Source organism: Gymnoscopelus microlampas (genome assembly GCF_963454915.1).
Source record: "Gymnoscopelus microlampas genome assembly, chromosome: 21".
Classification (NCBI taxonomy): domain Eukaryota; kingdom Metazoa; phylum Chordata; class Actinopteri; order Myctophiformes; family Myctophidae; genus Gymnoscopelus; species Gymnoscopelus microlampas.
The window spans coordinates 31881027-31906026 of record NC_139958.1 but is presented as its reverse complement, the minus strand read 5'-3'; the positions used below and the strand labels follow the sequence as shown (position 1 = coordinate 31906026).

At 42.0% G+C, this 25000-nt stretch overlaps 3 protein-coding genes across 3 annotated transcripts in view; 2 read left to right on the top strand and 1 right to left on the bottom strand.

Moving 5' to 3' along the window:
* LOC311037031 (replication protein A 32 kDa subunit-like) overlaps window positions 1-5737 on the top strand; it is a 469874-nt gene extending 464137 nt beyond the window's left edge. The window contains exon 2 of the mRNA XM_084046080.1: window positions 4779-5737. Coding sequence (XP_083902206.1) covers window positions 4779-5699 — 921 coding nt within the window. The 3' untranslated portion in view covers window positions 5700-5737. The remainder of the gene's footprint in view (window positions 1-4778) is intronic.
* On the top strand, window positions 1729-3222 carry LOC311037264 (signal recognition particle subunit SRP54-like; the record flags this gene model as incomplete). Its single annotated transcript, XM_084046386.1, has 1 exon — window positions 1729-3222. The coding sequence occupies one exon, from the start codon at window positions 1729-1731 to the stop codon at window positions 3220-3222; it is 1494 nt and encodes a 497-aa protein (XP_083902512.1).
* Window positions 5738-9201: 3464 nt separating the features above from the next.
* Window positions 9202-25000, bottom strand: part of epha5 (EPH receptor A5) — a 121624-nt gene continuing 105825 nt past the window's right edge. Inside the window, exons 18-20 of the mRNA XM_084047043.1 lie at window positions 21714-21907; window positions 18554-18721; window positions 9202-17491 (exon numbers count right to left, since the gene is read on the bottom strand). Of these exons, the coding sequence (XP_083903169.1) occupies window positions 17386-17491; window positions 18554-18721; window positions 21714-21907 (468 nt within the window). The 3' untranslated portion in view covers window positions 9202-17385. The remainder of the gene's footprint in view (window positions 17492-18553; window positions 18722-21713; window positions 21908-25000) is intronic.

Here is a 25000-nt window from a genome sequence, read left to right as displayed (position 1 = left end):
CACACACACACACACACACACACACACACACACAGAGCACAAAACACAGACAAGCTAACGTCCCTGCTGACAACAGCAATTTACTTGGCCCCACACTTTCCCTGGACCCACCCACTCAACCACACACACACACACACACACACACACACACACACACACACACACACACACACACACACACACACACACACACACACACACACACACACACACACACACACACACACACACACACACACACACACACACACACACACAGCTATTACACCAAAGCGACTACTCACTGGGGACATTTCAGCTCCATTGATTGAATGCCTAGAGTAAGAGGACCTTGGAAAAACATCTGGCCGAGTGACAAATACATGTGTGTGTGTGAAACAGACAGGTAGATAGATCAGATAGATAGATAATAAGATAAACACACGCGCGTGGGGGGGGGGGGGGGGGGGGGGGGGGGCGCAAACAGACAGATACACAATAAGATACACATGCACTTACACTCACATGCGCACACGCACACGCGCACACGCACACACACACACACACACACACACACACACACACACACACACACACACGGATAACTAGATGGATGGTTCGAAAAATAGATAGAGATAATTTGACAAGACAAGAAGAGAGGGGAAGATAGAGAGACAAACGCCAGTCATGTGTGTATGCTGAGTTATCAGTACTGCACAAAGACCATGCCACGTGCTAAGTGTGTGTGTTGTTGGAATAATTGTGTGTATGCATGCGTGTGAGAGTGAGACAGACAGACACCATGGATATACAGTATGAGTGCCTTGCGTGAGTGTGCGTGTGTTTACCAGCCAGCCACTTGACATCTAAGGGGTCTTCTCATGGCAGGACTCAGATCAGTGGCAGAATGGATAAGGCTATTTACTGGCGGCTTATTCTCAATCCAGGTCAGACCTCCTGCAGAAGCGGTGGCTATTACATGGAGGGGAATGGCTTTTTATCTGTGCGGAGCACATTGAGGCTTGACTCTGAATGGAAAGAAATGGTATTTATGATTTATAGAATGTTGTTGCTGAAGCAGGAGGACTAAGGAATGAAAAGAACTTTAGAATATGAAGGGAGAAAAATGAAATGAAACTAAGAAATCAGACACAAACACTTCAAGAGTGCGAAGGGGAAAGATAACATGTATTTTACCAGTTGTACACTTCCCTTTGTCTAAAAATTCAACATATGAATTCATTTCAAACATAATAGAGCTCAACAGTGAGCTGTTGCCTGGAGGACAAAATCCGATTTCTGTTCTGTATAGAGGATTTTATTATTAGCCATAATGTCGTAACAATACAAGGTACAACAGAACTGCCAATCTGAACAAATAATGCCCATATATGTCCATATACGGACTCTGTCTGTCTGTCTGTCTCTTTTACGCCCATATATGGAGATATCTGATGTCATCAATATGACATCATAATACTGATATAAACACCTCCAATACAATCATATTGAACTAAGTATTCTGACAACGGGTATTGCATAACCGGAGGGGCATGCGTTCCCAGCGACATCAGGCCAGTATTTACAGCATATCATCATCATCATCATCATCATACTATAAGCCAGTGACGTCACATTCCTTCACAGTAGACTATTATAAGTTGAGAGTGACCACCATACCACGTCAGAACAAAGCATAGTCTTTTTGAACCCAGCATTTAGATAGAAGAGAGACATCCTACGATCACCATGGTGCTAGCCGATCTGGGGAGGAAGATCACCTCGGCACTGAGGTCTCTCAGTAATGCCACTATCATCAACGAGGATGTGTTAAACTCCATGTTGAAAGAGGTTTGTGCAGCCCTGCTAGAGGCTGATGTCAACATCAAACTCGTCAAACAGCTACGAGAGAATGTCAAGTCTGCCATTGTCCTGGAAGAGATGGCTTCTGGTCTGAACAAGAGAAGGATGATCCAATGTGCCGTGTTCAAAGAATTGGTTAAGCTGGTCGATCCAGGCGTGAACGCTTGGAATCCAACCAAAGGGAAGAGCAACGTCATCATGATGGTCGGTCTGCAGGGCAGTGGGAAAACGACCACCTGTTCTAAGATGGCGTACTTCTACCAAAGAAAAGGCTGGAAGACCTGTTTGATCTGTGCCGACACCTACAGAGCTGGTGCCTTTGATCAGTTGAAACAGAATGCTACAAAAGCCAGAATTCCTTTCTATGGAAGTTACACAGAGATGGATCCAGTCGTCATTGCAGCAGAGGGTGTGGAGAGGTTTAAATCGGAGAACTTTGAGATCATCATTGTTGACACGAGTGGACGACACAAACAAGAAGAATCTCTGTTTGAAGAGATGCTGCAAGTTTCAAACACTGTGCAACCAGACAATATAGTATATGTGATGGACGCGTCTATTGGCCAGGCATGTGAGTCTCAGGCTAAAGCTTTTAAAGATAAAGTAGATGTGGCCTCAGTCATCGTTACTAAACTGGACGGACACGCTAAAGGAGGAGGGGCCCTCAGCGCTGTTGCTGCCACTAAGAGTCCAATCGTCTTTATTGGAACAGGAGAACACATAGACGATTTTGAGCCTTTTAAAACACAATCCTTCATCAGTAAACTGCTAGGAATGGGAGACATCGAAGGACTGTTTGACAGGTTTAATGAGTTGAAACTGGACGACAACAACGAAGAACTCATGAACAAACTGATGCATGGTCAGTTCACCATCCGAGACATGTACGAACTGCTTCAACACATCATGAAGATGGGACCGTTTGGACAGATTATGCGAATGATTCCGATTCCGATTCCAGGTTTTGGCAGCGACTCCCTGAACAAAGGAACTGAACAGGAGATGACGACAAAATTCAAGAAATTCATGACCATCATGGACAGTATGAACGACCAAGAGTTAGATGACAAGGATGGTGCTAAGCTCCTCAGCAAACAGCCCACCAGGATCCAGAGAGTTGCTCGGGGGGCAGGGGTCTCAGCCAGTGACGTTCAGGAGATGCTCGCGCAGTATACCAAGTTCTCCCTGATGGCAAAAAAGGTGGGAGGCAACAAAGGGCTTTTTAAAGGTGGAGACATGACTAAGATGGCCAACCAGATGGCCAAGATGATTGACCCCAAAATCCTGAATAACATGGGCATGGCCAACATGGGTGGTCGTATCCAGTCCATGATGAGAGCTGCTGGGAACACAAAAGGCCTAATGGGCTTCAACATGTGAGCATGCACGCCCAGCAGACACGCAAAGAGGAAAAAGGAATCCTAATTTGGTCTCATCTCAGTCTGTTTTGTGAACTTGCACTTTTCAAAGAAAGGAGAAAACCAAACCCGAGATTCTGTTTTGAAAAGAGGGGAACCAGTAAAACCAATAAAACCAGTAAAGTAAAACTCTTTGATAATTAAGATGATGAACTCAGTAATATAATAAGTATTTAATTAGTATGTTGTGCGTAATAAAAAGTTACGTACATTTGCTCATACCTGACATTCTTCCTCTGCATTTCCCCATCCTTGACAGAAACAGGGAGGCCTAGATGGCTTCCCACCCGTGAACATGGGCAATTTTGTTTGTTGTAGCGCCCATGGCAGAGGCACCGTGGAGGATTCAAACTCTATTCTCTACAGTGGTGTTCAGGAACTTTACCACTGCGGCACCCGGACGCCCTGCCAAAAAAAAAAGAAAAACGTTTTGAAGTGAAGAAGTGGAATGCTGTGGCATTGTTGGTCTGGGACATTGTAGTGGACAAACCAAGCCACTGGGCCCTATCTTCCGTGGCGCCTTCTCCCTTATGTTGAAGACCGGACAGGCCTCTAGACACCTATCGCTTTCCCCTCCTGTTTATGGCGTGTTATGTCGTTCCTTACATTTGCTGATGCTTGTTTTGATTTATCTTGAAAACACTTTTTTTTGTTCAGTTTTCAATCTTGTAGATTAAAGAAATAAAATCAGTGGCTGCATCATTTAAAGGTTTCATTTGAAGACCAATTATTTCACAGCAGGGCGACTGATGTTTCTAATGTATCCTACAGGACAGCTTACTTCCCAGAATGCATTTTGCACCAACCACTAAGGCAGCAGAGCAGCAAAGGCAGAGAATAGCTAGCAGACACAACTGTAAGTTAAATGTTTCCTATTACTACTTGTATAAAAGCCTTGCATATTTAGGGGTATTTAATGAACATTACTATGGTTCTAGGTATACCGACCTCCCTAGCTTTGCTATTATTTGTGTTTGTGGAGAGACAGTATTGAGACAATGACGGTCGTTTCATCTTTATGTTCATATCTTGTCACTTAAACCATGCATTCATAAGAGATATTAACAAGATTACACAAGTAGTTCTGTTTATGCCGCTGTGAAGTATAAAGTTAATAGCGTTAATACTGTAGCATCCCCCAACATGTTGCACTCAGCTTACACACACATTTGCTCTCAAAGGACCAAAATGGAAATAAGCTCTCAAGCTTGTTTGTTTTATCGTTTGACAGATATAATGCATATGTACAATATGTTCATGAATATGCATTTTAATCAATCAATCAATCAATCAATCAATCAAAACAAGACCAGGTCTATTAACGGAATGGCTCCCATCTGGATCAAGTCTGTGAGGTCAGTCGCCTATGACAGCCTATGACATAATTACGGCCAATTCTCGGCATGGTTTAAGCCCAGTCCGACCCTCATTGACACTAAATGTTAATTAAAGTTGATGTATACTCTTGACTTGTATACATACCCTGTATACAAGTCGCACGCAGAATTGTAGTCTGAGGAAAAACAGTCTGTCAGTCTTCTGATCACTTACCTCTTCTTTGAGCTTCTATCGTTTAAACTAGATCTCAACATCATGTGGAATCAAGGAGGAGGATATGGTGGTGACTCCACCATGGGTGGTGGTGGTGGTGGCTACACTCAGTCCCCAGGAGGGTTTGCATCGCCGTCCATGTCCCAAGGAGGGGAGAAGAAAGGGAGACAACGTGCAACACAGATCATCCCGTGCACAGTGTCTCAGTTAATGTCTGCTGCCCAATCTGACGAGGTCTTCAAAGTGGGAGAGGTGGAGGTTGCCCAAGTTACTGTTGTGGGGGTTATCAGAAGCATAGACAAAACCATGACCAACATCCAGTACAAGATCGATGACATGACGTGTGCTCCTATGGACGTAAAGCACTGGGTCGACGCAGAGGATTCCAGTGTGGACAGCGCTGTCCTGCCCCCTGGCACTTACGTCAAGGTCTCCGGCAACCTGCGATCCTTCCAGAATATCAAGTCTGTGGTGGCGTTCAGTGTTAGGCCCCTGGAGGATATGAACGAAATTACCTCACACATGCTGGAGGTTGTGCAAGCGCACATGGCTCTAAGCAAACCACAGAACACGTCATCTGGTGGTGGTGGAGTAATGAACTCGAGCAGCAATCCCATGTCACGTCCTGGCAACATGGGAAGTACAGGGGGATACTCGGGTGCCAGTGACATGGCTAATAACGGGCTGAACCCAAATCAGAACCAGGTGCTGAGTTTGATCATGCGTTGCCAAGATGCTGAGGGCATCAGCCTTCAAGAACTGAAGCAGAGACTTGGTGGCATGAGTATGCCTGTCGTCAGGCAAGCAGTGGAGTTCTTGAGCAACGAGGGACACATCTTTTCCACCATCGACGAGGATCACTACAAATCTACAGATAATGGCGACTAGCCTACATCACCCTGGTCCCATTGCTCATACCACACAGAACAACACGCGTGTCAGAAGCTGATATTGTACCTAAACCATTAACAAGCACCTCCACACTCTTCTACCCCGACCTGTACAGTTATACAGAAGTTATTTTTGTTCAAGAACTACAGTGGGACGTTTGTTTCCACATCTGTTCTCCTGTTATTCCTTCTGCTATTGTAGCAGGTGAAACAGAATCCAATGGTTTGGATCTAAAAAGTAAAAACTACTAACTAAACGGTTAGCAGTTAAGCGAGCGCTTGTCCCATTTTCAGCCTTATCTTAGTATGTTTGGTCCTCACTAACCAAACTCACTAAATTAGGATGACGCCATTTCTGTCTACTCACTCTGTATGCGTCTCATAGGTGGGTTAAGGACGGTTCAGAAACCTGTCTATACAGGAACTGTCCACGGCCCTCTTCTGAGACACGGTAGACAGAAATGGTGTTATCTTGTATTGACTTTTGGTGAGGGCCAATTATCTGAAGATGGGTTGAAAATGGGTGAAGTGGTCCTTTATTATTGCAATTACATACTCGCTGCCAAACTCTTATAAAGCAAAAATCTGGGAAAATGATTGCTCTGTTTTGAGGTTTTCATGTTTATGTAACTTTATTTGTCAAATTAAAATACTGGGGCGGCAGTGGCTCAGGGGTAGAGTGGCCGGGTGGAGTGAACTGGAAAACCCAAGGTTCCCAGTTCGATCCCGGGCTGGGGCGCTCCCCTAGAGTTAGTGTCGAAGTGTCCCTGAGCAAGACGCTGAACTCCTAATTGCTCCTGATGAGTAGGTTGGTGCCTTGCATGGTTTCCTCTGCCATCGGTGTATGAATGTGTGTGTGAATGGGTTAATGGCACAATCAATGTAAAGCGCTTTGGATAAAAGCGCTATATGAATTTACCATTTATACCCCTTTTCCACCAGCATGGGACAGGTTCCATTCTGGTTCTCACACCTAATTCAAAACTGGTTGGGAGCGTTTCAGCAAAAAATAAATAGGTTCCGTACCCTAACATTTGGTTCGGGTTGTGATGATGATGATGATTTGATTGACAAGCTACAGCCCCACGCCCGATCTGGTCCCGAATAATAGCATTAATTTCCGAGTGCATAGTATGGCACAATATAGAAAGATGGCGGATTTGAAAATGGTGAATAATAGGCTTCATTTACGGTCTGTAGAGTCATGGGCGTAACTTTGTCCATCCTTTTTACTGTGTATGGTTACAACCAGTCATGCTTAATCACACCTGCGATATATTAGGTCTCGCAGAGAAAACAAAAGTGTCTGTCAGAAGGTTAGAATCCTCAGAATCTCTGCTCATGGAAATTGAAAGAGCAAGTATAAATCTATGCCATATATATTTCTAAGGAGTGTAATCTGTCATGAATGTGTCGCCGACATAAAACAGATGCTCCTCGTCCTCCCAAGTCCTCCTATCCAAACGTCACGAATCACGACGCATGTGTGTGTCTGACAGACACACTAATCAGCCTCCTAACCTCTTTAGATATGTATGTATCCATTCATAATGGATTGACAGCTCTTTCAAATATGTGTTTATTCTGTGAAACTGTAGGCTGTATGCATCAACGCCCTCTGTTGACGACTTATCTTTGATTACAATAGTGCCGCTTAAACCTGGTGGAAACGAGGGCCGGTTCGCAAGAAGTTATTTTGGTCAATGCCTCCTACAGAAAATGGGAAAATAGCTGATCTACAAGCTCACAGTGGATCGTGCTGTGACACAAGGTGAGGTTGTAGATCGGCTATTTTCGATGCGCGACACCGGCAGTATAAATGAGGCATAGCTCCAACCACAACCCCCTAACCTAACCTCTAAATAACTAATCCTAACCCCAATCTGAATATGTTCCTATTTGTAAGCCTACCCAACATATTTTTAAAGCATAAAACAAGCCAATTTATCTTGTAAGGACCAGGAAATTATCCTCACAATGTCTATTTCTCAAATTCTACTATACTTGTGGGGACACTTAGCCCTCATAAGTATAGTAATACACGCACGCACGCACGCACGCACGCACGCACGCACGCACGCACGCACGCACGCACGCACGCACGCACGCACGCAAACTGACAGCTAAGGTTCTGATGAAGGTCATTCATAATGATTAAAAAGGCATCTCTGCAATGATTTTCAAATGACCCTTGGGATTGTTTGACCACCGACACCTCTTGACGAGAAAATTAGTTTATGCTGCCCTGGGATACCTGACTGCAGACAGGCGGAGGAGAGAGCAAGACAGGCACAAAGAGCAATAAACAGACCGGCAGACAGCAGGGGAGATAGACAGACTACTTCCCAGACACAACAGTCAGACACAACAGATAGACTAGGTTGGGGAGCGATGGCGACAGGGTGCCCTCACGACAGGCAGTGGACAATATAGACTACTAGACCAGATAAGCCCAGTTTATACAGCGTTGTATGACGGAGCATACATCAGGCTAAAGGCAATGATTTCTCTGAGATACAGAGAGAGACAGAGGTTTGGACTAAAAGACAATGATTTATCTGAGAGAGAGAGAGAGAGCGCTGGGGGGGGGGGGGCGAGAGGGAGGGGGGGGGGGGATAGAGGGAGAGAGAGGCATACAGACTGGCTCCCAGGCAGGTGGTGGTAGAATCATATACTCAGCTCAGCCAGTCATTCGGATAGACTTGCCCCAAGCAAAACACCCGTCCATCCAAGAACAATCCCTGTCAGCACCAATGGGACTGCAGACCCCCAACTCAAACTCTCTCTCTCTCACACACACACACACACACACACACACACACACACACACACACACACAGACACCCTCCAGGCCTCTGCATCAAGCCGCTGATACAGAGGTTTTGGGTAATAGCCACTCTGTTGGTCTGATGGCTAATTTCACCTTCATATCATGTGTGTGTGTGTGTGTGTGTGTGTGTGTGTGTGTGTGTGTGTGTGTAATAATCACCTTGAGCCGTACTGCCAGTGGATTCCCCCAGAGATCCTCTATACTCGATTCCACATTTTAACCACACAACACTCACATCACATAGCCATTTGGTGCAGCTATTTACATAGAAATAATGGACCGTCACCTTCACACACTGATCAAGGTTATCACCGCATTGGAGGCACATAAATAAAGGTTTTTAGAATTATAATTTGAGGAGCATAAGAGTATGTTTGGTCATTGATGTTCCTACTTCAATGACCTTCCTACTTCAGAGAAGTGTTCCACACATAGTATAATTAAATATAAGCTCTTCACTTCTATTAAAATTCCTATGAGATTATCTTCCTCTCAAAACGCCATATGTAAAAACATTGTCTGCAATCAAAGTTGCACATATACATATAACTTTGCCTACACATACCTGTATGTGCAGCTATTTTAATGTTATTCATGTTAATAACACTATAAACAATGTTACATATTATACCTTAACGTATTTTAGTTAATAAGACATAGAGGGTAGAAGAACAGTTGATTTTTTATTTTATTGCAAAAATATAGATTTGATAACACTACAAAAACATCAACACAAACAAAATACATGACAGTCTCAAAGACAAACCAATAGCACAACAATAGCTAATTATTCTTTATCTGTGCTTCCAATGCATCACAAAAACAGGTATTCGGCTGTTTAGAATCTTATGAGTGACTTATCAATAACAATATTGTTGCCTTTCCCCCGGGGAAACCCCCCACTAACTTCACATCTAGTTTCGTTATTTATTTCATACTGTGACTGAAAGCTGCACATTTTGCCCTGTGTCCCCACGTACCAGTTTTCCCACATCCCAATACATGACGAGATTTGAGATACGTTATTCAACAGCTATGCACAATGATGAAAAACAGAAACCTGTAAACCATACAGTTCTCTGTGCAGTTTTGTACCTTGTACGGTGGTTACATCCCCATGCATCTGTGTACTGTATGTTAGTAATTATACTATATGTTTTGTTCTTGATAATGACCCATTACATATTGGATATGTTGGCTTTTGTGCTTGCCTTTCATTTTTGTATGCAGTGTTTTTTTTACGGGATAGTTCATTTCCAGCAGACAAAAACATGTCTTACTGTTTCAAAACACTGTTAACATTGAACCAACATGTAGGACTGTTGTGACAAGAGTCCCTGTATAATTCAACATTGTCGCTGCACTTGGATTAAAGTAAAATAAAATAATAATCTCCCATTTGTGAAACAGCGTGAAAGGGAACCCCCCACACTAGCGCTTTGTTTCATAAACAATTAGCACAATATGTTAAATTATGATGTTTTGGTAACCATACAGCCATACATACCAGTTGAAGAAATTGCAGATGGAGGCTTTAACATTTGCTTTTATGAATCCTAGATCATTAGGGTTTTCTGGAAGATTGACCATGTATTTTATTGCTAGCTTGACCACTTCAAATACTCTTTAATTTTAAATTAACAAATAAGCGAAAATAGGCTATCTACAAGCTTAAGTTTATAGATAGCTCATTTTCGGTGTGACACGACTTCATAGAAGACATGCTGACTTAATTCCTATGGAATCCAAGTGACTGAAATCAGTCGTGGCGACAGAGAACTTTAATCCATGAGTCACTGCATGTCTGATGGCGTTCCAGTTTAATTATCGTCAAGCAACAATAGATCAATAAATTTACAAATCTTTGCTGGTTTTGCTGTGCTTCTTGACTAAACTGTTGGTTTCAGCTGTATGAAAATGGCTTGGTACATAAACGTCAGGATAAAAAGCATGCCGCATGTCGCAAAAGTGCTTAAACTGTTTCACAATGTTATTCTACACAGAGTACCAACTAATGTATTTTATATGCTCTGCAAAATATGTTCGCAATGACAAAGGTAAAAACCTGTTTAACACATTTGTACTTCGCAATGATAACACCAAAATGCTTCCAACATTCTTTTAGACAAAATGTGCTGTTGAGTTTCTCCAACACCCCAGGGTTGGTACTCCAGTTCAAAATCAAAAATGATTTCCAACAAACATGATGTGCTTTAAGATCAAAAGGCGTATCATTGTGCAACAGACAAGAAAATGGTGCTCTACATCAAGGGTGCTTTTATCTTCCATAACGGATGGTTAAAACTTGGAACATTTTTGAGCTTCATATTTCTCTATCTAATGATTAGATTTATTTCTTTAACTTTTATTAGCAAAAGATGCAACTCACTACCAATGTGCTGTGCTTAACCATTGTCAACTTCATTGCCTGGAGAACTCAAACTGGCATCATTTGCAGTTATACGAATTGGTGCTTATCAGGGAATACAGCATTTACAGAATCCTTGATTAAGAAGAAGTCATTCACTTATAGACACAGTTAGTCAATTAAATAAAAGGACACCACATCTTCGATAAAGTGCAACTTAAATTAGTTCCAACATACACATTGTCTGACATTCTTGTTATTGCCTATAGATATCGTTGGCAAAAGGAAAGAAATATGGGGCACAATTGGGGAATAGCAGTTTGGCCAGGGAAGGGTTGATGGTGCTTAGTTGGTCAGAGGCACTTACTCTATAAGGGTATAATACTATTCACCAAATTGTTAATGCCCCAAGCATTTTGCTTTAACCACATTAACCCTGGTATCCTTATTTTTGGCATGTTATTATAGTCAAACATTTTCCAAAATAGCAGATCTATAAGCTTGTTGCTTGTAGAATTATAAAATAGGGCTTAAGTGTTTATACGTATAATACATTGAGGGTGTTGTGAAACGCCAACAACATGAATTTTGAATTTGGGTGGTAGGATAACTGTAGTGTCAAACATTCCCAAAAGGTTTATGTATTTTGTATGATGGAGGAAAGTCGAACCTAATCTAAACATACTGTGGGTAATTTCATATCACCCAGCTGGATAATGTTCATGGCACAAGCCTGATCATCATATAAAAAAAATTAAACTACACCTTATTAACAATGTATTCCCCAGCGATATTAAACCTCTGCATAGCCACAATAGTAAACCTTAAAGTCCACTAGGTATGACAGTAACTTGTACATTTTTGTTATTTTTACTGCCATACTGTATATTCAGCCAAACCTTACACCTACTAAGAACTACGATGCTGCCAGTGAAGTACGTTTTCAAAGTATTTAAACATTTTGAGATGTCAAGGATGCAGTTTTTAAGGATTACAAAATAAATACAAAATAAAAAAGGACCATTTGAATGACAAAGTAGTTAAAATTGAGTACTAAGGGGCTTGTTTTAATCTAATTGCAGGCTATGCCGACTTTGCAGACATTTGGATTTCAAGCAATATTTCAGAATTCCAAATTCACTTTTTTTTACTGGCCAAACCCTACTTCTAACAAAAACACAGTCAAGTAGATGCAATAAGGAAGTATTGCCTGTGCTTTCAAGAAGTGATTTTGATCGTTTGCCTGTGATGGTGACCGCCCACAAGGCACTGACACCCAATTCATACTTGGCCACAAGACTGCGTTAATAGCTGACCTACTGCACAAGCTCACAACGTCTGCGACAGTGAGCTTGTGTCGGCTATTTTCGTCGTGTGACGCAGCATAAATTAAGCTTTACTGTACATTTTGCTGCTCTTGAGGGGAGGGCTTCGGGGGGGGGGGGGGGTTGGGGGATTCAAGGGGTTGAAACTTAAAACATTTCTTCTGGAGTGTTAAACACTGTTTCAAAGACCTTTACATTCTTCTGGTATGCACAGTAAAATCCAGAGAGTTCATTTAACTCTGTGTACTCGCTGTATGCTTTCTAATGCTTCCCCAGGAGACACTTTCCCCTCCATATCACCTGTTAAAAAAAGGTTGCTATACATTCTCTTTTCCTTTCTACTCGCCATATTCTGCATGGCAACCAGCAGTACACTCGTATATGTATTTTTATGAACAACAATAGTAGCATGTAATCTGTAAAGAGAATATATATATATACTGTATATAATTATGTATTATATCTATTGTCAGAGCCTACCTCCCGCTTATGTGAATACCAGTGGTGAAATGGACAGGTCTTAAGACATAAAGAGTAATAATGTATAACAAGACCATACAAACACCAGAAAGAAGTAAAACAAGTGTTTGGTCATTGACATCATTGCATGCCTCCAAAACAATCCACACACCAGAAGTTCGTAAACCAATTCCCCTCGAGACCCTTCTTAAATTCGATTCATACTCAAGTCGAACGACCGCATCACACGCCAAAAATAGCCGATCTACTTGCTCACAGCGTGTCGTGATCTTGTTCATCAGTTATTTTTGTCCCTTGACACCGTCATACGATGGAGCATAAGTCAGACATTATGCCTGTAGAGACTGACAGACTGCATTTATTTATTGTCTCAGTTACAGCTGCTGAAAGTGTTTCCCCAGGACTTCATCAGAACTGTCATAGTCAATCATTCTGTGCGGGTCTTTCTTTTGAGCTCCTTGGGGGGCGATCTCACTGACACAAGTCTCTAGAAATGGCGTTGCAAGCGACACCATTATTTTCCTACGGTGCGCGCGCCTGGCATGCGCTCCTCTCTTGCGCTGCACATTGTATTTTTATAGCAATTTTAACGTTAACATATTCCCAACCTTTTGTGCAAGGCTTGTCTTTGTAACCAAGAGTACAACCAATACAGCGGTTGTGCTGGCCCCTCATGCCAAGATGTTTATGACGCGCCTGTGCCTGTAGCGAGTAGCGACACGTCTCAGTATGACCCCCCCCCCCCAATGGATTGTTAGGGAGTCCCAACAGGCCTTACATTGCCTGGAACCGACGTCTCACAAAGCAAAATCCTGACTGGGTCCATTTTTACACTCTCAGGGCCCTATTTAGACACTCTATGGCAATGATTCTCAAGTGTTTTGTCAATTATTTGGGGGCCCACACTTGAAATGTCCTCGTGGCCCACAGGTTGAGAATCGCTGATCTATGGGTAGCATGTGGTCTAGGATGCAGGGCGCGAATGCTTTGGGAGTGTGTCCAGCTCCAATTTTGCTAGCTTAACGTGCGTTATCTGGTGCAAAGTAAGGCGCAGTAAGGGGTTGTATTTCATCTCTGAATTAGTCATGGGTGTGTTTTGGCCATAATTTAAATTAGACCAACCATAAGCACATACTAATCGCATGCACATTCTCAGTTAGGTTCGTTTTTAAAGTGACTATTAAAGACAGACAGCTGCACGCTCTGTGCGTCCGGAGGCCTGAGTTTGATGACGACCAGTTAGGCTACTGCTGCACGTTGAGCAGAGATGGATAAAGAAAGCCAGGAGGCTATGGATTCACAACATTCTTATGTGACAAGAGGTATTTGAACATATTTATCAGCAATAAAGTGAAGCTACTTACTGAAATAAACTGCATAAACTTCTTCTCTCCCTCTCTCTCTCCTCGCCGCTCTCGTCTCCATGCAAAGACGCCGTTTCTGAGCACAAAAACGATTAACGTTATGTTTTTTGTTTTTTTTGTACATCAATGCAGTCTCTCAGCAATGTAATCTACCTTGAATGAATGAATGTGTGTTGAGTGGAATTCAGATGGATTTTGATTGCAGGGAAATACTGCTCTGGAATGCACTTGATACTTGACCAGGTCAGAGCTGGTCTAAAACGCACAATCACATTCTGATGATTCTCACTCCACCTAGCAAAGCACCAAACCCACACTCATTTTAAGACCAACACACCATGGGCACAACTACATTTGTATGTAGAAGTGCTGCATGTTCACGCCGGGTACAAGATAGGGCCCTCAGAGTTGGATAAAAATGTAAATTAACTCAAGATTCTCACTCTCCCAGTGTTAAACTAAGAGTCAGGACTTTGATGTGCAAAAGCAGAAACGCTGATGTACAGTAGAAATATCTCTCCAAGAGTACAAAACATCAATCCCATCGATCTCGTAAATATGTCCCGTGTATCCACATGGATAGAAGAACAATACTCCCTGCTTTAAATATAGTAGGATACATTATGTACACCACAGACATGTAAACAGAGCTGTTCAGAAGCAGTCCGAGTTCAAACATGCCTGAGTGAGTGCATTATGACCAAATCACAACCCGTCTCTACATGGTTTCATTCGTTTTCACTTTTTTTCTTTTTGTATTTTCTATTTTTCCTTCTTTTTTTTCTTTTGTTTTGTTATTAACAATACACACTACAAATAAATAAGTTATTAAGAAGTAGATCGATATTGCTTTCTCATACTTTGCAGTCTTGTGTGTGGGAGTGAACGGCCACTGATAAGTGTTTACTGGTAGGTTGACAGTGGCAGAGGGAAGGAAGGACAAAAAGAGCCAGTAGACAGATGAGGCTGTGGGGCTGAGGTTGAGCAGACGGTTGTGTTCCATACCTGAAGTTTGGTTGGTTCTAAATTAAATTTCCACAAAAAATCCCAGCATGTGCTGAGCGGAGAGGGGCTTCCAAGTGAAGGTTCAAATAGAACTCAAGCGGCGTGTTCGAAACAAAGGTTCCAACAAGTCGTCTTCCAAGTTAAAATGTTCCTTTCGACTCTCAGAGGGTTCTGAGCATAGGTTCCATTAGAATCCAAGTGAAGGATCCATCAGAATCAGAATGGAGTAAATGCTCCATTTAGGCTGTGAAATATATGTTTCACTGGATTCCAAGGTACGGTTCGATCAGAATCTGTGTGAAGGCTCCATTTTACCATAAAGAAAGGTTCCATTGCAAATCTGAGTGAGGGTTCCATTAAAATAAAAGTGAAGGTTCCATTCATTCTCAGATACTGTACATTGTAGGTGAAGGGCAGAGTGGATTCTGCTTGAATGTTCCTTTAAGGTCTGAGACTCAATTTCAGATTCCGTTCGAGAATAAAACTTGATTCCATTTACCTTCTGCTTCACTTATGAGCCTGGTTAAGGGAACAGAGAGAAAGGTGGGCCAGAACACACTCTGGTTTAGGGAACAGAGAGACAGGTGGACCAGAATAAACTCTGGTTTAAGGAACAGAGAGACAGGTGGACCAGAATAAACTCTGGTTTAGGGAACATAGAGACAGGTGGAAGAGAATGGGAGATGCTTCTACAGTTACACAGCAAAATCCTGACAGTTAATGTAACTCACATTGTTAACTTAATAAATATCCAGTCACAGGGACCTTATACACGTAGGTCAGTGTTATACCCTCTCGGTGTCAAACCAACACTCTGGATTTTGCTGTGTGTGCAAGTTAAGGGTATGGATACACTTATACCCAGGCCAATTAAATGCAGAGCTATGCTCCATTCTGCCCCACAGTGTCTTGCATTTAATTCACCTATATCTATCTATTGATCCCTATACATTCCAATTCCAGTTTTAATTTAACTCTGAAGAGTGTACAAATTACAGGTCCGTTTGGTTCCATTTATAGTACACTCTTTGGAGTTAGACTGACACTAAGGATTTTGCTGTACAGTCTCTAGGAGCTCTGTACAGTACGTATTATTCTATACATTCTGTCTGTATCTTACTGTGGCTTCTTTCCTAAATCTCAGATAACTGCTTTGGTACTCAAACCTTTACTCATCAAACGTTGCTGTCGCCTCTTCATAACCCCCTTTGTTTAAAAAACAATGTTCATGCCCATCTGTCCACACTTTGAACAATGAAGGTTGCATTGTATTCTCTTGTCTTGCATTGCACTGTAAAGTAAAGCATATGCTATACTGATTTCAATTCTAGTCCACCTATGACTCGTTCACCTGGTTTGGAACTGGGCTAGCATGGTATGTAGATATGCCTGAGGCTAGACAAAGGCCCTAGTGCTTCAATATGGGGATCGATAGACAGATAGATCAGATCGACAGATCAATAGATAGATAGAGACTAACATAGATAGAGATAAAGATAGAGAACACATTTTACTCTTGGTCCAGTGACATGTTTTGTTTACCCTGCTTGAGAATAATATTAGGTCCCAAGACCTGACGAGATTGCTCTTCCAGAGAAGAATTGTCAGAGGACTTTCTTCAGTCAAGTCCAACTCTGCTGGGTTCAGTGTACTTCACATAAGCTTCTGTAGTTCGGTTCAGTTTAGTTCAAGCCCCGCAGCGTAAAACTCCCAGTCTCTATAATTGAGCCAGACTGTAGCAGTGGCTATCAGTGTCAAAGCCAGATCCGCATTGTGTGTCCACATTTGGGTATGGCAAATTCCAAGCAAAAATGTCAGAAACACAAAGATCAACATATATACTAATAACTACAACGAAGACCACAATTTTTCAGTTTAGTTTCAGTTAGGTTCAGGCCAGTTCTGTTCTGGTTTAGTCCAGTTCAGTGTAGATCACCTTCAGCAGATGTCCTTCATTCAACGTTGCATTCCATTCAGTTGAGTTCAGTTGAGTTCAGTTGAGTTAGTTTTGGTTTAGCCCTGCAGCGCAAAATCTCTCAAACCACAACTGAACTCCCCATTAGCGTTTAATGTCTGTTTCAGTCAATAAATACAGCTCATTTCCCCTCCATGGAAAGAGGCACGTCGATCTAGGTCCAACTATCTACGTGACGGACTGTCTTCTAGTCAGTTAGGTCCATAGTGAGTGTGTGTCTATGTGTGCTTGTGTGTGCTTGTGTGTGCTTGTGTGTGTGTGTGCTTGTGTGTGTTTGTGTGTGTGTGTGTGTGTGTGTGTGTGTGTGTGTGTGTGTATGTGTGTGTATGTGTGCAAGTCAGATGGGTACAGTAGAATTGATCATGTGGACTCTCATCTCCTGGATGCTGTTGATGATTTTCTTCTGATGCCCCGCCAGGTTCACACCTACTCTCCGCACATCCCTTTAAAACACAACACACATCACAAAAACAACCAACTGTCATTGATGCCATATTCTTTTCAAGTAACTAGGGGTGTGCCGATTAAAGTAAATGCAAACAAATAATTCTGTTTTTGCATTATTCAGACATGCAAACTTGTAGCTTTTCAGCTACAATAGCCGTTTTCAATCCAAATAGGGCAATAGTGTGACACCTGACCCCCAAAAAAAACAACATGTTGTCACCCTTTTCACCTCGGGGCTGTTTGCATGCCTGATTATAATGATTGTAAAAAAAAAAAATGTAAACGATATTTTTTCCCCCCAAAACGATACATATCGTCACGAAAACGTATCGCGATATATCGTGGGACGATATATCGGCACACCCCTACAAGTAACGTCGACTAGCACACCATCCAAGTTGCAAACCGACAGAGATGGGGGGGCCGCACTATCCCATGAAGGCCTATCCAATATAAATCGCCTAGACGTGGCCTTTGCAGAAGCATTCTTGAAAATATAATGACGCGTCGTTGATTGGTTTGGTTCTCTCTGATGTAATTGTGTGTTGTTACTTATTACTTGTGCTTATATAGCTTACGTACAGCGTCCCTGCCGGGTGGAAACCTTGTATGTTCAAAACTGTTTCAGGAAATGGAAAAAGTGTTCCAATGGATCCAATGTACTTATTATTTAGTCACAAGCTCTTGTAAATACTTGGTCCAAAAACAGATTTAACAACTCTCATTTCATATAATTTTCACAACGCACCACATTGTGTTGTGAGCATGTACCGGTAGATCGTCATGTTTTTGCTACTTTTGTGTGACAGTGTAGTATGACGAAATAGGGCATTAAATTACAAAAAAGTTACAAAGTTGAAATATAGACACAAGGTTTATGCCCGACAGTAACAAAAAAGTTATTCTTGATAGTATTTGTATTATATGCAAGCAAAGCAACGTGCATGCCGAATTGCGTCACAAAGCACACTGAATTCATGCTTTCAACATAACGTTTCAATATAATATTATGTGCATGTGTATCCCATACAGCAAATGGGTCCATGGTGGGTCCTTACTCTGAGGTCATCTGGGCAACTGTGTCCAGTGAAGAGTAACCACCTTCCGTAAAGAGCTCAGTGTAACGTCCCATCTTGATGGAGTCCAGCCACTCCCCTACTGTCTGAGTCAGACTGGTACTAGTGTCCACCTCAACGCTGGCATGCTCCACCAGTAGGTTGGACACCCTGGATATAATGCGTGAGAGAGAGAGAGAGAGAGAGAGAGAGAGAGAGAGAGAGAGAGAGAGAGAGAGAGAGAGAGAGAGAGAGAGAGAGAGGTCAGAGGCATCATTTCAGAAAATAAAACTTTAGCAAAGAAAGTCACCACAAATACAAGCTACAAGCTCATGTTTGATAGCTAAGAAATCACTATTTAATAATAAATATTATTAAATAGTGGCTAATTGACATATGGTTGCAAACAATAAAACACATTTGTCAATAACATTGTCGTCAATGTCACATATAGAAGGATGGGCGTGAATTGAGGTGCACTCAGCAAATGTGATAACCGTTAATATGCAAAAAACGGTGGAGAACATAAGCATGATTGATGACTGATTTTGAGGTTAAATGTTAACGCTAGGGGGTGGCAAATGCCATCCCCAAGGACCCCAAAGGATGCCCCTGAGACAGAGAGAGCACTCAATTATTAGGACTGATGCAACAATGTGAGGTCCCTAGCAATAGCTTGGTCATTCATCAATGTAGGCAGTTTATTTATGTTTAAATGCCTTTTCTTGAGTTTATTGATTTTTTTGCCTTATGTATATCAATTTAGATGCACTTTGTGTGCAAAATATCCTCTACACATAAACATGATGTGCCTAAAGTGAAAGGGTATCAAGGTCAGGGTATCTGACTCTATACTTCTGTCTTCCAACAAGACCTTAGCAAGGAGCCCAGGGTAGCGTCATACTTTCAGTCCTGAAAACGTGTTTATATACTCTAGACTAGCTATTAATCCAACTCTTTGTCTGGCCTTTTGGTTCCTTTTAGTTTATGTCCATTTGATCAAATATTTCACTTTGACCTCTACCTAATCTTGTTTTCTTGGTATTTTCAGGTATAACTTGTTTAGTTATTACTTATTCCTGAAAACACTCTGTAAACTCGGTGCAAGATACAACATATTGAGTTGTTTACACTATATTTATTATTGCTATTATTATTATTAGGGGCGATTATTGCAATTTTCAGTGTGTCATTTTGATGATTGCTTTTTTATTGTAATACACAAACAATCCTAATCCTTCAATCCCATGTTCATCCTGCAATTATTTAACTCCCTCCGCGTTTAAAACGGGTATTCTGCCTTTCTTTTCTTTTCTTTATTTGACTCCTGTGTTTCTATTCTAGTATAGCACAATGCTTACGAGCACCGGTTTGATTTTAAGCATTTCAATGGACAGCTCAATTGCCCATGGATTTACGACGTATTACCGAACCAAAGCTCAGTGCTGAGCTCGACATCCCTGGCAGCTATGCAGGATGGTAATTACATGCTGTCACGCAATGCTCATACGCACCAGCCAATCTAAATTGTCATTATCTAATGCACCCGTCACGGTGGCAAAATAATGCTTTTCATGCTATCAAAAAGAGATGTTCAGAGCAGCCGAGGGCATTCTCCATGCTGTCGTTGGAACAGGAGCAGGGGTGTGGAACATGGACTGGCCTTGTCGGATTCCTTTTCATCTGACAATCTGTCATATGTTATTACATGGGCTGTTAAATGTGGAATTGATTTATTAAGCCTTTCAATCCGGGGACGCACCTGTGTCATTTTAGATTTTGGCTATAACCATTATTTTATACTTTGGCTATTCAAAAATAGCGGATATACAAGCTCATAGCGCTATGAGCTTGTAGATCTGCTATTTTTCGAAAAGTCGTGAACATTTTAAAGCAAACATTTGTAACTCAAATCTTTGCTTCTGGGGGTCCCTGGAAAAATATATTTTGAGATGGGGGTCCGCGAGCAAATACATATCATTTTGGGGGTCCCTGACATGAAAAAGTTTGAGCACCACTGATATATATATAGCAACATAGGTTTTCAGAAAACTGTTAGGATTTAGAAGACATTTTTAGATGCGTTCCCGGATTGAATGGGTTAAGAGTGTGTGTGTGTGTGTGTGTGTGTGTGTGTGTGTGTGTGTGTGTGTGTGTGTGTGTGTGTGTGTGTGTGTGTGTGTGTGTTTGTTTCTGAGAGTGAGGGAGAACTAAGATGGATAGGGAGAGCATTATTTGCGTACTTGTAAGAGATAATGACTCACTGCCAATGCAAATACAGCTGCACATATCCAGTCTAATTGCTCAAATAAGATAACCAGCATAATCCCCCATTTATTTTAAGGCATTCTTTTTTCCTTTTAGAAAAAGTCACTTAGGGTTACTTACTGACCACATTAGTCACCATAGAAATATGGTTTGATACCAATGCAAAGTTGTCAGTGAATAGTAATGTTGGGTTGATATAAGTCACATATTCAAGAGTATACTATCTTGTTTATCTTGCTACTTATTTTCATTAAGGTGTTACTGTGCTACACATTACTTTCACTTTTACTTTTTATTATTGCTGAGCCTGCACAAAATGATGAACGAACATGCATGAACACCCAATGTAGAGTGACTATGATCGTGCAAATGACAATCCAACTTTGACATTAGAACTCCTGCTACACAGTAAAGTGTAATTTATTTATAGTAAGTATAGATATATTATAGTAAGTATAGATCGGTATGTGTGTATATGATATAATGATATCATATACACACATGATAAATATAAGAGAATAAATAGGTATATGGGTTTTATATGGAATTATACATGTACATTATATAGAATGATGATGACAGTAGTTGAGAGGGGTTAGGAGTAAGTAAGTTTATACTTCTTCCTACTCCTTTGTGAAAATGAAACGATAATCTTTTTCTTTTGTTATTTCTTTAAATGATAGTCTTTTTTTGTTTGTTTGTTTTGTCTTTTAATGCTTTGTTATTTCATTTGCACGTTCAAAATAAAGACGATCAAATCAAATCAAGTCCTCTGTGTTCATTTAACTCGGAAACGTGTACAAATGTAACCAGATGGACCCTCCCTCACGGGGTCCATCTGGTTCCAGTTTTTACGCGTTTCGGCGTTTAGATGAACAGCGTGTGTTGTTCCCACCTGTGCGAGGAGTTGAGCAGTGTTTTGAGGGAGCTGGGATTGCGGATCAGTTTGTCCAGCAGACAGACGATCTCGTCAAACTTGGGACGACTGCTGCGTTCTCGCTGCCAACAGTCCATCATGAGGTGGTATAATGCTGCCGGGCAGTCCATAGGGCCGGGCAGGCGGTAGCTCTCCTCGACTGCCTTTATTACCTACAGAGAGAGAGACACAGAGAGAGAGACACAGAGAGAGAGAGAGAGAGAGACAGAGACAGAGACAGAGAGAGAGAGAGAGAGAGAGAGAGAGAGAGAGAGAGAGAGAGAGAGAGAGAGAGAGAGAGACAGAGAGAGAGAGAGAGAGAGAGAGAGTGAGTTCTGGTTTAAATAGTAAATTGCAAGCAAAGCCCCATCGCAAATCGTTGCTGTTGGGCCTCTTATGTCCATATTCTAACTTTTTGCATTTTTTCCGTAAATGAACGCCCTACTTGATTATCCTACCATGTCAAACAAAAGTATCAAAAGTATCAGATCTGCAAGCTCGAAACACAGCACGATGAAATGCTGAAAAGTAACAGTTTTGGACATATGAGTTATAATTGCTTCCGTCTCATTTGGGCTTCACTGCATAATGAGGGCCAGTGAATATTAAGGCCAATACATGCTCCTTCCGACATCTGTAAAAAAAACGTCTGGTTCGGACATCTAGGGGGTGCAGGAGTTCTGACTCTCGCCCATCAGAAGTTCTGAATGACGTCAATTTGTAGTTATATCACCTCCCTTTCCGAAGAAAATGTGGAAAGTCAGAAAGGACCACGTATTGCCCTTTACTTACATGTAAAAGAAATGGTCCTTATTCCAAATAATCTTACTCTCACTTACCCAACACATGAGATTTTACAAATCTTGAATCTTATTCAGGACTAAGTTAACATATTAGTGTTTCGATGTTTTCGTTTTTATCTGTAAGCCACTGCAATCTTCTCGGGATCTGAACCCAGGTCTCCCAATGTGGAAGACAACATTTCTATCACTGAGCTAAGACAGAGCACCTGTCTTGGGCGGGAAGATGATGCGCTTTGAACTGCAGGCAAAACCGCTTGTCAACCAGTAGTGTTTCTACCTGACATCAGGGTCTCTGGGCCCTTTCTTGCTTACCCCTTATCCCTAAACTGGTTTTGCCAGTTTAAACTATTTTGAAAAAAACATTTTAAAACAGTTCAAATAGCTGATCTACAAGCTCAGAACGTGTCGATGTAGATCGGCTTGTTGAACAATTTTAAAATATTTTTCAAAATAGTAATATATGGCTTATAAGTTTAGGGATAAGGGGTAAGGCGGCGCGCAAGATAGGACCCTAAATATCTCAATAGAAGAGCAGGGAGAGCACCTCCTACCACTGCCGATGTGCAAGTTATATTGCAGTAACATATTTGACCATTCTATCCATCTATCATATCCTATCGTATCGTATCCATTTAGACCAATCTGTGTGTGTAGTACTGCCCAGCATGAATGGAAACCAGTGTGCAGTCTTCAACCTAGATCTGCCAGTGGAAGACACTGCAGGGAATTGATTTGTTGAGTTCATGACAGCCTTTACTTGTGTCAAACTCACATGAAAGACAAGACATGATGGGGTATGCACGCACACGCACGCACTCTCTTCGTCTCTCAGACACACACTCATAACAGCGTGCGCAAATGAACATGCCACATCTGCACAAACACAGAGTATATCACATGCACGCGCGAGTGCAAGTGTGTGTGTGTGTGTGTGTGTGTGTGTGTTACGTATGCATGCGTGAATGGACTACAGAGCTGACTGGCAGAGATGAAAGATATGGGGGGAGAGACAGAGACAGAGAGAGAGAGAGAGAGAGAGAGAGAGAGAGAGAGAGAGAGAGAGAGAGAGAGAGAGAGAGAGAGAGAGAGAGAGAGGCAGGAGTGCTCATTACATTTTTCAGTGAGAGAGAGAAGAAATACAGAGAGAGAAACAGAAGGAGAAGGAGAGAGGGGTGGGGGGGGGGGGCTGGGGGAGAAAAATAGAGAACTGAGAAATTGAGATAAAGAACGAGTCCAGGACTGAGAGAGAGAGAGAGAGAGAAAGAGAGAGAGAGAGCGAACCAATGAGTGAAAATCCTGTATAAGGCTTTCAATTAAACATCAAAGGTGTCTCTCCTCTCCTCTATCAGACAGACAGCCTAATAACTAGACATGGAAGGAGGGTGCTGAGACGAGGCATGATGAGGTCAATGGAGGGTTGTGTGTGGGTGTGTCTGGCTGTTAAGTGTGCCTAGATTTTCTCTGTATGAGTGTGTGTGTGTGTGTGTGTGTGTGTGTGTGTGTGTGTGTGTGTGTGTGTGTGTGTGTGTGGGGGGCGGTTTGGAGGGGTGCAGGGCTATTCATTCAAATGTATACTTCATACAATGGCACAATGGTACTTGCCGACAAAAGCTGATCCACGATCTAACAACGCGTCGCATCGCGACAGAATATGAAGTAAACAATGGCGTGTGTGTGTGTGTACGTATATTATATGGCATATGCACGTCACTCACGAGTCTATGAAATGTACTCTAATTGTATGTGAGTGTGTGTGTGTGTGTGTGTGTGTGTGTGTGTGTGTGTGATTGTGTGTACCATATGTATGTATGTGTGTGTGCGGCATCTCACTGAAGAAATGCCACATTCACTTTGTGTGACATATCCCATTATCTCCATGGAGATGACCTCAGTGCTGCCCTATGGCTGCCAGCCTGCCACCTCTCTCCCTCTCCCTCTCTCTCTCTCTCTCTCTCTCTCTCTCTCTCTCTCTCTCTCTCTCTCTCTCTCCTCTCTCCCTCTCTCTCTCTCTCTCGTCCCTCCCCTTACACCCTGTCTGTCTCCCTCACACTATCAGTCTTCTCTGATGTATAACTACACACTGGCCATCGGGGCACTTGCTATACAAAAAAATCTAGAGCGTGAATTTACCCCAGAAAGCGTAAAAAGAATGGTGTAGAAATGGACCCTAACCTTTACGGTTAATCTTTTTTTTTCAACTTTAAGAGTTGAATTAACATTGGATCTAGTATACTGTGAATCTTGATGGTGATGCTACACATTACAGATGTGCGATGTCCTGCGACCTTGACAGAAGGACAGAAGGAGTTAAAATAGTGATGACACCACACAGTAAAATCCTCAGCGTTAATCAATCCATTTGTAACTCTGGGTGGGTACGAATGTAACCAAATGGACCCTTACGGGTCCATTTGGTTACATTCGTACCCACCCAGAGTTAAATTAGCACGGAGGATTTTTACT